Source organism: Gopherus flavomarginatus, chromosome 6, assembly GCF_025201925.1.
Source record: "Gopherus flavomarginatus isolate rGopFla2 chromosome 6, rGopFla2.mat.asm, whole genome shotgun sequence".
NCBI classification, from domain to species: Eukaryota; Metazoa; Chordata; order Testudines; family Testudinidae; genus Gopherus; species Gopherus flavomarginatus.
The window spans coordinates 64,401,550-64,415,069 of NC_066622.1; the positions used below are offsets into that span (position 1 = coordinate 64,401,550).

A 13,520-nucleotide genomic window follows, 5' to 3' on the forward strand; every position below is an offset into this window, starting at 1 on the left:
TCCTGCTTTGAGCAGGGGGTTGGACTAGATGATCTCTTGAGGTCCCTTCCAACCCCAATAATCTAGGATTCTATCTCCTGGCATGAAACAAAACAAAGGCTGCTCCTCCCTATCACAAATGGACGGTGATACAAAATGGGCACATTATTTTTGTATAGGATGGGTTATAAACGTTTAGGCCCAGATCCATCAAGACATTTAGACTTCTAGCTTCCAATGATTTTCACAGAAGTTAGGAGCCAAAATACATTTGAGGATTGGGCCTTTGTGTATTAGGTCTGGCCCCACTTAGGGCACTATGCCACGCTAATAAAGGGGGAAAGGCACTAATGGGAGTTGGCTGTCTACATCCCATTGACTTCCACTGCCTCTGTCCCCTGAAATTGAATTGAAACAGGTCCACTAGCATGTTTCAAAACCCACGCCCACAAGTGGACTATGCACACCACCAAGGAACTGAAAGGGTGGCACTCCCCCATCTCCAAAGCTTTCCCATTAGTGTCCCTGAATTTTTAGCATAAATGAGTCATTATGAGAATGAATCATTTGTCTCCCACCCTGCCTTGGGGCCTCTCTTATCTAGGAAAGCCAACAAGCTTAGCAAATGGTTAAGATTAAAGTGCTCAAACTGTAATTTATGGCCTATATTCTGTTGCACCCAGTGTGTGACAGGCACTGTCCACATATACACACAGTCCCTGCCCCAAACAACTCACTCATTGGCAAGTCATTTAGATAAGCTCTTCAGGGCAGCACCTAGAGCAGGGGTGGGCAAACTTTTTGGCCTAAGGGCCATATCTGGGTAAGGAAATTGTATGGGGGGGCCCTCATGAATGCTCATGAAATTGGGGGTTGGGGTGCAGGAGGGGGTGAGGGTTCTGAGGTGGGGCTGGGGGTGCAGGAGGGTGCTCTTGGCTGGGACCATGGGGTTTGAGGGCAGGAGGGAGATCAGGGCTGGGGCAGGGGTTTGGGGCACTGGAGGGGGTCAGGGGTGCAAGCTCCAGGTGGCGCTTTCCTCAAGCAGCTCCCAGAAGCAGCGGTGTGTCCCCTATCCAGCTCCTACATGGAGGCGCAGCCAGGCAGCTCTGTGCGCCACCCCATCCACAGGTGCCGCCCCTGCAGGTCCCATTGGCTGCGGTTCCTGGCCAATGGGAGCTGCAGGGACAGCGTGCGAAGCCCTCTGGCTGCCCCTACACATAGAAGCCAGGGAGGACATGCTGCTGCTTCCAGGAGCCACGTGGAGCGGGGCAAGACCCCAATCCCGTTCCCTGGCAGGACCTCGAGGGCCGGCTTAAAACGTCTGAAGGGCTGGATGCAGCCCCCGGGCTGCAGTTTGCCCACCCCGACCTAGAGCAATTCTGAGGGTATGGCTACACTTGCACTTCGAAGTGCTGCTGCGGCAGCGCTTTGAAGTTTCGAGTGTGGTCACAGCTCCAGCGCTGGGAGAGAGCTCTCCCAGCGCTGCACGTACTCCACATCCTCTACGGGTGTAGCTTGCAGCGCTGAGAGCCGCGCTCCCAGCGCTGCGGCACTGTTTACACTGAGGCTTTACAGCGCTGTATCTTGCAGCGCTCAGGGGGGTGTTTTTTCGCACCCCTGAGCGCGAAAGTTGCAGCGCTGTAAAGCGCCAGTGTAGCCATGGCCTGAGGCTATAGAATGATGTCTGGGACATAACGACATTCCAGGCTCTGCCATGTTCCAAAGCCAGCCTGAGGCTGCTAGCTCCTTGAGGCAGGGCCTGTCTCTCTCGTTAGGCCAGATGAGTGCCTAGCACATCATGGGCAGTACGGCAAAAAATGAGTATGAAGAGAACACAAGGCTCTTTCTAAACTCAGCTCATCATGCAACACATCAAGCCTCATTAAGAGCTCAGCTAGGCCACAACAGAGTTCAGAATAAGGACTAGCTCATTCTCCCTCACAGAGATCATAGAATATCAGGGTTGGAAGGGACTTCAGGAGGTCATCTAGTCCAATCCCCCTGCTCAAAGCAGGACCAACCCCAACTAAATCATCCCAGCCAGGGCTTTGTCAATTCGGGCCTTCAAAACCTAGCACTATCACAGCTAATCTGCTCGCTCTTTGAAGAAGACTTGAGGCCACTATTTCCACTGAAACCAGCTGGAGCTAGAGGTGCTTAGCACAGCTGACAATCAGGTCATATGCCACTCTGGGACAGGGCACAGGGAGGAAACAACAAATAGCGCAAGCCCATTAATACTTACCTGGGGTTGAGATGCCAGATTCATCTTGTATGGATTGGGCTTTCCCTCCTCTGTCACCAGAGGGGACCAGACTTTAGATTCCGTTCTGCAATACAGGAACGTTAACGATGGTTAATTTGATAGTTTTCTTTCCTTGGTTCAGTTATGGGGATTCAATTAAATGGTTTTTAAACCATTCAGAAACAGGAATCTCAGCACCACCAGGGAAGGGCAAGGGCTCGAAAATATTCCATACAAACTACTGGAAAAGTCAGTCTGCATGGACGGATTGTGGTGGGGAGGAAGGAGGAAGAAAACTGCAGTGTACTAAAAACTGTTAAAATTACAAGCTCTCCCCTTAAAATCCTAAGGGGGTTTCCTTGTCCCGCTTGCAGGCTAGGGGGCTCTGAAGGAAGCATGCAGTCTGTCTTCTCAGTCAGTCTGCAGAGATTCAGCACAGAATGAGGCATGACTCTGTTTTAGCCAGGGAACAGATTGCCTTGTCTCGCTCTGGTTTTGGCTACAGTATGTTTTTCCGGATTCTTAGAAGTAACATAGTGTTATATTGCAACCTTCCAGCTAGAGTATTTTATGTTTTTATTTAAATTATCTGTGTATATACCACAAACATAACAAATTCAAGAACCATTTGCTAGTGAATCCTGTATTAAGTGACCAACTCAAGACTGACAAAAAAAGGTGGCCTAATAGAGGTGGGCTGAGAACTTTCCTTTAAAACTGGAGGGGAGCCTATAACAGACAAGGTCTTTTTGAGTTGATACCAAACATGTGTTTTTATATTAAAAAACCCAAATATGAAAAAACCTTTGAAATATGGCATTTTAGCATAAGAACATGAAGTGTTACGTAGAACTGTGCAAAGTGCAGAAACTCCTGCACACACAGTCTCCTGATTTGATCATATGTCCCGGGGTATTTGGCATTTAAAAAAAAAAGAAAAAAGAAAAAAGAAAAACCAGCTCCTGGATTCAAGTGATTACATGAGGCTCCCAGCTTTTATTAAAATAAAAGGTAAGTTTCTAGCCCTCATGGTTGGGGAGAAAAGCTTGAAAAGGTGACACCACCACCCAAGGCAAATAAATATTCCAAATTTATTATTTTTTTTTAATTCTCATGTTTTTTTGGGGACTGACTCATGATTTGAGTGCTTGTGGTTGTGAAGCAGTTCTGCCAATCAGCTAGGAGATGGTGCTACTGTGCCTGGGCACAATTCTGGATAGCTGGAGTGAGGGGGAGAGGTTAAACACTGTGAAATGGCTTGGGGACCTAGGTTGGGGTGATCCCGTATTAAGAGAGAGAGAGAGGGCTTACAATCACTGGGCTCATGGTACAGAAGAGAGGAAGGCACCAAATGGAAGAGTTCTGATCCAGCTCCGCACGTGTTTGCATCAGACCCATCGCTAGCGTGGTCACTACTAACCGAATGAGCCAGGGATGTGAAGAAGCAGCATTTTTGACAATAGAAGTTACCAGAATTTCCAATAACGATGGCCCCACATCATTCCAGCAAACATTCCAACAACACGTTATAAATAGTAAGGGTACATCTACACTGCAACAACAAACCATTGGCATGGCTGAGCTTAGCCCCACGAGCCTGGGTCAGCCAGTGGGGCTAAAAATTGCAGTGTCGACATTTGGAGTTGGGCTGGGGGAAGTCCCATGAGGAGGTTGGGTCTCAGAGACTGGGCTCCATCCCAAGCCCTAACGTCTACAATGCAATTTTTAGCCCCACAGCCTGGGCCCCATGAGCCCAAGTCAGTTGACCCCAGGCACTGAGACCAGTGCCATGAGTTTTTTATTGCAGTGTAGATATACCGCAAGTGCCTGATGGTGTGACCCTTATTCATGGGAGCAGTTCCTTTGACTTCAGTGTGATAACCCATGTGAATAAGGCCCGTTTGAGCCGTTAGGAATAGCTGGGAGGCAGTACTATTCACGTCTTTTCTTCAGGCACATATTGAATACAGAGAGTATGTGTTATATCCCTACGCTGGCCTGCCCTAAATTCTGATCTTTTTGTATATAAAAGAATGTTATTGTTGATTAAACAGACACCTCTCGAGGGCTTATAAAATGATTTGTCAGATTCCACCCATGGATAGAGTGGGAACTGCAAGGACTAAGTGCTCCCAGCGGGAAAGGCTGGAGAGTAGTTCCAGCTATTTCCATTGTGGATTGACCGGACTATTTGCAAGTTTCCCCAAACCAGCCTGCAGTGCAAATAAAGATTAGAAATACAGTAACCTCTAGGTTTTAAAAGATCTTAAACATAGATTAAAGACAAACTAATGATTATGGCTCAGGACATAGCCATCCACAGTCCAGGCCCTGAGAAATCTTAGGCTTGCCACTTAAATTCTCTCTGCCCCAGCCTTCCCATCTTTAAAATGGCATATAATTACGTGCCCCATTGGGATGTTGTGAGTCTTACATTTGTTGTTATAATATGTGGAATTCTTTTCTGAAAAATTTCCCCAATTTTTTAACATTTAAAATTGCTGAAAACATTTTAAATATTTCTGTCAGTTCAAGAACTGGCTTAAAAAAGGGGAGAAATTGTGGCAATTTCACTGAGATTTTTCCAGGTTTTACTCAAATTTGGAAATTCCACATGGCTGATAAACCCTTCAGAAGAGTTTTAAAAGACGTGCCCTGTTCAGACAGGAACCATTTTGCATCTGCAGTGGCAAACTCTACCTTTTAGATACTTAATTGCCCAACTGCACCCACAAATTAGATCCTTGAGTACTAAAATAGGATTTGCACATGCTATTAATAGAGGTTGGGAACAAACCTCTTCAAAAATCAGGCCTTTAATTAGGGGTGCAGAGGGGTGGGAAACAGAAGAGGGTGACTATAGGGCCACATTCATTGCCAAGGAAATACCACGGACTTACACAAGGGATGAATTTGGCCCATATCATTTAACAAGCCACTTCCATTGCCATTCAGTTCAAAAAAAGAAAAGAAAACCAAAATCTACAAGCCCACCACTCTTTCTCCTCCCTTAGTGATGGAGAGCTCTCCTGGGTATAGCATCTGTCTCCTGTTAACATCTATGGTGCACAGAACATTAAGCATTAGAAAGCCAATACACTGGAAACGCATCATATAGAGAAGTAGAAAGTCAGTCTCATGCTGAGCCAGTTTAGTGCAGTACGCAAACTGCAATCCAGGGGTAGAGAACCTCTTTTTACAAGGCAGGATAGTTTAAAAAACAACACAAAAAAACCAAACAAACAAAAAAGTTCCATTGCAAGGGTCCATCTGTACCACTAATAAATACACCACCACCTGGCTTATCTGAGAGAGTTGGCTTTTAATGGGAGTTTGGGGCGCCCAAAAATACAGGATGAAGTTTGCTATACAGCCTGACCAAAATACAACCACCTCTGAGATGGAGGTTGGCAGTCAGCCAGTGCACAGTGACTGGGGATGGAGAAGTTTTGGCCAGAAGACAGAACCTCTCCCCTTATAAAGAAATAAGATCATTAAAGATCATATAGACTAGATGGGACCTCCGTTTTCATCTCACTTGAAAAACAAGATATATCACAAATTGCATGGAACTAAAATAAACCTACCCAGAATGGATGAAAAGCCAAGCTGATGATGGCAGAATATGAACCCTAGTTCCAAATCTGTAGGTATTTCAAATGATTCTTGGACTATTAAAGATATCCTTTAATACCAATTATCACTGGTGCTAAATCCGAATAGGACTGGCCTATTTCCAGTATAGACTCCCTTCTCCAAGCTCTCAGTAATAACATGTTCTCCTGCATCAGCTCCAGACTACCAAAATACGAGAGCATTAAGATTTTTTTTTTTTTATTTAAGAAATTTTATTCCAGCTCAAAGTGGTCAAACAGATTTACAACAGAGATGATTTTTCAATATTAAGAAACTGTTTTAAAGCTGGCACATTTCACCTCACAGTTGAAGTAGAACAGCATGAAACATGAAAACAATACTGATTGTGTTAAGTAGACCATATTTAACATTTTACATTCTACAGCTCAAACTAGAAATAACCAAACAGTAAGATGGCAGGTCAACTACTGAATACTGTATTGGGTACAGATAAAGTTCTCTTCAGCAGAGCTTGGCAAACATTTTTTGGAGAAGGGTATTTTCAACAAAAAGTTCATGGGGGGGGCTCTAAAGCTTCGCAAATTTGGGTGGAATTTAACAAAATAGTTTTGGATTTATTTTGTTTAAAGTTTTAGAAAAAAGTCAAACATTTCATTTTGACCATTTCAGAACATTTTGTTTTCATTTTTTATTTCAAAACAGTATTGCATTTTGAAATTTGGCCAAAGTTAAACAAACGCAAACACACACACATGCATCACACACACACACGCAAGGGTGAAAACCAACAAATAACCAAACTAAAATGAAAAAGACTTAGGAGGAAACATTGTTTCAAGTCAACCAAAATGTTTCAAGCAACTTGAAAAATTTTTTTTTTAATTTTGAGTTTTTGAGCTAATGAAAAGTTAATTTTTTTTTCCAGTTTGGTCCCTAGACCAAATAATCAATTGCTCACTCCAGGGCCGCCCACAGGATTCAGGGGATCTGGGGTCTTCGATGGTGGGGGGCCCCCTCTTCGGTGGTAATTCAGCAGTGGGAGGTCCTTCCGCTCTGGGAAGCGCCACCGAAGTGCCCCAAAGACCCGAGAGTTTTCTGGGGCCCCTGGAGGGAGTGAAGGACCCTACCTGCGTGCCCCCCTCCCCCCTCCGGGTCGCCCTGGTTCACTCAGCTCTAATTGTCAAGGCAAGTCATATCAACATGAGACAAAATTCTCCCAAGTCAGCAGATCTGACTGACATTCCACTGTACCTACAACACACAGGACTCCTAGCTCCATGCATGAGATGAGACAGAAGAGAGCCTAGCTCAGGTACACAGACCACAGAAGAAGTGGGCTGTAGCCCATGAAAGCTTATGCTCAAACAAATGTATTAGTCTCTAAGGTGCCACAAGTACTCCTGTTCTTTTTGCAGACCACAGAAGGTAACTTTGGTGTTAAAGACAAACTCCTTTATGCAATTATCAGACTTGCCTTCACATTAAAAAGAAAACATTTTGGTTTCCAAGTTTGCAACCATCCCAATTTGTCACTGGATATAAATAGAAACAGCAGGGTCACCCTCAGCTTTACTTTCTATCCAAGTTAAAAGTTATCCAAACAAAAAGGTTAAATAGTCAACATTTTTATCCCCCTGTGGCCTGTGAGGATGAAGTTTCCCTTTGTCTTCGCAACAGCTGCTACAAAATCCTTCAGTCAATCACTCAGTGAGCAATTTATGGCACCAGATAAGGTAGAAAGAGGAGAGAATTTAGCACTAACAGGTTTTAAAGAGTAAATTCTTCTAACAGATTTAAGTGAAGGCCTCCCTCCAGCTACACATTGACTATAGAGAAGGGGTCCGGCCAGGGCCCATTCCCAACAGCTGACACTCACACCTTCTTGTAAACTGTTGGGAATGGGCCATATCCACCATGACTGAACTGGCCTCGTTAGCACTGACCCCCCACTTGGTTAGGCAACTCCCATCTTTTCATGTGCTGTATATTATACCTGCCTATTGAATTTTTCACTCCAGGCGTCTGATGAAATGATTTACCAAAGCTTATGCCCAAATAAATTTGTTAGTCTCTAAGGTGCCACAAGGACTCCTTGTTGTTTTTGCTGTTACAGACTAACACAGCTGCTACTCTGAAACCTGTTACTAATAAGCGATCAGTTAAATCCAACCCAAATGGTGGCATCTTTTCAAATTTTGCTCAGATAGCAGAGGCTGAACACCCACTGGACAGTTGTTTGGCCACAGGCCACCAATGAACTGGTGGTCTCAAACCAGCTCCTAGGGGAAAGGAATTCAACCCACAAAAAAGTACCATCAGGACGGGCTCTAAGCACCAGGCCCGCACACACACAAAGATGTAACGTGAGCCAGACTGAATGGTTACAAAGGGACTTTTCAGCTCCAACCCTTCTGCTCAGGACAGAGGTATATGCACATGAGGAACACAGAGAAGAAAAGGTTGCTTCCGACATTGTCCCTGTTTGTAGGGCTGTCAAGCCTGCACTTTTCACCAGTGCTAGGGATGGGGTTTTATAAAGGCACCTATGAGAATTAGACACCCAACTCTCACTGAAAGACAATAAGATTTGAACACTAAGGATCTTTTACAGATCCCCGACTAAATTCTCAGAGATTTGTGATTCACAATTTGGTTTACACAGAACTTCCTTTAAACTCAGACTCACCCAAAACAGAGAGTTTCAATTTTAAGATTCAGGAGGAAGAGAGGGACTGGGCAAGTTTCCTTCTGGAGCTGACACAAAACTCATCCAGGGTTTGTGTGCCAGCAGCAAACATGGGTGGGTGGAAAATGCTCCCGTCGCATGTTTGCAGCTCAGATTTCTATGCAATGTAGTTCACCACAACAGGGCGAGCACTACAGGCACAGAGGAAAAAAGTCACCACTTTGCTGTGGCCACCACCCCTAGGCAGAGACCAAGACACTGGATCAGAAAAGAATTATCTCAGCTCCTGAAATATATCTACAAGGAATCAGGGAAGGAATTGGTAGGAAGGAGAAGAGGGAAAGCGCATACAAGTTAAGACAGAAGTATGGAGACACATTTCATAAATACAGCATTTCACAAAGTCTGCCCTGAACATAATGTTCTGTAAACATAAGAGTCTAGATCCCATTTTGCCGTCAGTATTCTGCATACAGAAATGGGCCTGAACAGTGGGGAAAGTTCAGAGCTGGACAATGCAGATCTAATTCTGTAGTCAGGGATTGCATAAATACATACTGTGAGAGGGGCAGATTCACATTCCCACTTCAATCCCTGGGCTGAAAGCGACCAAGTAAAATCTCAAAGAAATAATCAAAGCACTAACACAAGAATGTTCCTGGCACAGTACAAGACTTAATACAGCTGTCCTGTCCCTTTCTGGGGTGGGAGCTGAGTGTGTGAGAAAACGGAAGATACCGTCCCCCATCAAACATTTTTAGAAGGGAGGTTTAACAAGCTGCGAAAGGTGCTGGTTTGATGGCTAAGCACAGTCACCTTCAGGGCATGATGCCTGTTTAACCAGGCTTTCAACTATCATCAAAGCAAAGTGTGAGCCCCAGGGTACAGATATGAGGCAGTAACTTTTGAGTCATTCATTATATGGCTGACTCACTTTCCCACATAGATGCTATTTGAACACTGTACCTAATCTGTGCCAGCTAGGACTCCAGGGGCACCATGAGGCTGTGCAATATGGCTGTTTGGAACTTTGTGGAGGCAGTGGGGCAAGAACTGTCTTCTTGCTCTAAAAGCACAGGCCTTTACCACATGACATAAAAGGTACCACTCTTTCTGCTGTTAGCAATCGATTGTAGGGCCTATAACAGATTTGAGCCGATTCTATTCAGAAAGGCAGCAAGTCACACACTTGCCATTCATTACAATCCCCATGTATTAAATACATCTGACTGTTCAGACTGTCATGGTTTTTCCACTGGTTAGCTATTTTCACATAAAGGAAAGAGGCCAGGAAACAGGGAAAAACCCCAGACTTGACTGGCAAATGATTTTGACTACAGCAATCATTAGTAAATTTCACACAGGAGTGCTGTAACACAGAGCAAGCCACAGAAAGCAACAAAGTGCTCTTCCTGGGCTCCAGAGTTGCATCTGAGGATTAGACAATCTGCATGCCCATATATAGACATGCACTAAGCATCAGTCTTTTCCCAGGGCCAAGAGAATTATTAGTAGGATGACAGGGCTGGAAAATTCCTGCTGGCAAAACAGCACAAGGCAGAGTTAAGAGAGTCAACGGAATTCACAGAGATCTGCTCTTAGAACGCACATTCTACTCTATTATGACATCACAAAACCAGTCCTCACCAGTCCAAACTAATCAGTGCCTCTGGTAGCAAGTGTACGTGCATGACACAGAACAGTTAAATCTTTTTCCCCCGCCCCCTCCTTCTCATAATACCTGATGGTGTTTGGGTTATTGCATTGTTTACTTTTGTTGTAATATAACCTGGTAGGAGACCATACTTCCCTGTGCTCTTGGCAGCTTAAGAGAATGAATGCACAGCTTCACTCTGGCAGAACTGATGCCAAGTAGTAACAGATTGTTTTTCAAACTAAAAAGCTGTGATAAGAATTTACATGCTGGTATCAGAGCCATGAAAGAGCAGCTAGAAATTTGGTGAAGGAGATGGTGAGAGCAGGAAGAAAGGTTACATAGTTGTATTCCTTTCTGCAAATATTGTCATACTATTGCAACCCACACATGCTTTCATCACTGTGGAGAGAGGATTACTCAGAAAAAAAAATATTTTTCAATAGAGACATGCAAAATGTTGCCTTTTGGTTGCTCCTGGTTACATACCAGCATGGCACTATGGGTCAGAACTTCTTGTTTGCTCAGTCATATTGTGAGAGCCAAGGATATTACAATTAACACCAACTCAGCCTAGCCAGTGGAAAAAGCTTTCATCTGGATCATACAAATCCATTTTATGTGTATCTATTCTAGAGCCACACAGAAAGCTTGTGTATTTGGCTTGGGTCAAATTCAACAGGTGCATCTGCACTGGAGCTAGCAGAGTTGAGTGATTAATTTGGCTGTATGAGAATTTGGCTGTTTTACTTGGGTTTTCCCTTCCTTGAGTGTTCTGTCTGTTGGTCCTACTGAATCTTTTCCCATCACCAATGACTCCCAACATAGTCTGAGTTCCCAGTGTCCTGGAGGCGCTCTCCTATCTGCTACTTCTCTCCTGCTTCTCATACCCTTAAAGGAAAAATCACATGCTCATTTTGATCATATACAGCTGGGAAAAGATATTTTGCTTTCCTCAAGAATCCCAATTTAAAAAAGAGCAGAAACCCTAATTAAAAACAGGACAAGAGTTCAGATCAAAGAGTCCAGTGACAGAGCCAAAACTTCATCTCTCCAAAGGACAGAGCAGGCTCAAAACCCTGGTTGTGAAACTCATGAACTTGGTGATAAGAATTTGGGTGGAGAATCCAAACTTTCCCCAAAAAGTCTGGAAAGGGTCTTTGGTTCAAGCTTTCAGTCCTGATCTGAAACCAGATTTGATCCAGGATTTTGGTTTTGAAGTCATTCTCTTTAATCAATAAAGAGCAGCAACTCTGGATACTGAAATAAATACAGAGCCAGAGGGGGAATCTGGGAATGGAGACAATGAGGACTGTACTTGCTTATATATGTAGTAAGATGGAACAGTCTCGAGTCTGCTGGAGTATGCCAGCTGTTACAGATCAGGGATTTTGTTTTCTCTGTTTTTGACTATGAAAAGAGCATGAGATATGGAGCTTGATTGTCCACCACTGAAGACAGTGGGAGCTTCAGCAGTGACTTAGAAGAGAACTTTACTTTTATACTTGGGAACTGCTTTTTAAAATTCCCTCCCACCTGAACTGGACAAAATTACAGTGAATGAATGAATGGAAATGCTAACAGGCATAAACTCTTAGCTAGTCACACTAACCTAAGTAGGAATTCAGCATGTGTGTCAACATTCTAGAGCTACCACACTCAAATGGCAGAAAACAGAACCCTCCAAAGAGTGTTGTCATGTCAATGAGCAAAACAGCAGGCAGTGCATTTAGAAGAGCACACTCAGCAGACCAGTTCATGCTTGGTGTTAACTCCTCAGAAGTTAGTGGACATCTACCAGAGCTGAATTTTCCCTGCTGGGTGAGAGAACAAAACATGCATGTTTTCTTTGGACAGAAATTTGATCTACTCCCACAAGCTGTTATCCTGCCTACAATCTGGTCTGAAATATTTTTGGTCTATTACCATCATTAAGGAAAATACCGAAACAGGAAACATCAGAATGCTGTTGATATTCATAATCAAGTACAGAGCACAAACAGCATTTCCTTTACCAGAACTGCTCGTGTTTATCCAACTCTCTATGTTTACACTATTTTTAAACAGCTAGAGGAAATTCAGCCACACAACTCCCATTAAAATAAGCTGATTGCATGGCAGAGACGCACATTCACTTGTAAGGTTAGGAATAAACTTGCATGATACTTTCATGGCTTTTGGAAGTTCATGATATTAATAAAGATCATGAATCAGTGTTTCATTCTGCTCTCCACTTCATAAAATGGAGATCCTCATCTATCTAGTGATGTATGCAGTTCCCATTACCATTAGTATCAGAGTACTTAGCTCTGTAAATTGGATTAAAATCCATGATCTGGATTCAAACCCACAACTGTAAAAATCACTAACTAGAACATGATTGTAAAAATCACTAACACTAAACCTGAACCATGGGGCAGTTTCCCCTCCCAATCTTGGGTTCTCAATGTTTTGTGGACCTCAGGATTTTATGCTCACAAAAGGTGCAGGTGTTATTGCTCTTGGTACACAGAGAATATGAAGATGCAGCTTGGCACATTGTCCCTGGCCCTGACCTTCTTCAGCTTCACATGATGTTTTGTATTGTAGTTTAAGCCCTCAAAGACAAATCTCAGAAAAGACAGATCATATCAACTTCAAAGCAACTCATTTACACATGACTGAAATGGTACAAAATAAGGTACTTGGGGCTAAATCCTGAATTCTTTACATGTAACATGGCCACCTGACTACTAGGAACTAGACAAATGATCCTCATTTCATATAGGCCACCAAATAGTTACATGGTTTGCTACCACCGATATGAGCTGGTGACTCAGAGGTGAAAGGCTCTATGCTCCATTACCAAAAGGAACCACCCAGGTTGAGATGATTTTTTTGATCATCACTTGTCTCCCGCTGCAGCTGAAACCAGGAGCCTCACTTCCCCTTCCCCACCCTGCTGAGCCCTGGAATTTTTATAGCCTGTTTGGAGGGGTGTGGGGGGACCTCAAAGAAAAATGTAGAGAACCCCTGCTGTATGCCACATTCCATCCTGGTATCTGAGAATGTGGAAAAACAAGCATAAAATGGTTTCCTACCTCTCGTAACTGCTGTTCTTCGAGATGTGTTACTCATGCCCATTCACATCAGGGTGCAGGCTCACCATATGCACCAGCACTGGAAGTTCTTCCCCCCAGTGATATCCGTAGGGCTGGCTCTGGCACCCTCTAGAGTCATGCATGTATGTGCTTGCATTAGGGATGCTACTGGCTCCCCCCATTCAGTTCCTTCTTGCCGGAACTCCAACAGAGGGAAAATAGAGTAAGTCATGGCACGGACATGAGCAACACATCTCAAAAAACAACAGTTACGAGAGG

General features: G+C 43.9%; 1 protein-coding gene across 3 annotated transcripts in view; it reads right to left on the minus strand.

Moving 5' to 3' along the window:
- The window catches only part of PDLIM1 (PDZ and LIM domain 1), a 75,937-nt gene that overhangs the window by 30,018 nt on the left and 32,399 nt on the right, over window positions 1-13,520 (minus strand). For all 3 annotated transcript variants that reach the window (XM_050960250.1, XM_050960248.1, XM_050960249.1), the window contains exon 3: window positions 2,225-2,309. In XM_050960250.1, coding sequence (XP_050816207.1) covers window positions 2,225-2,309 — 85 coding nt within the window. The remainder of the gene's footprint in view (window positions 1-2,224; window positions 2,310-13,520) is intronic.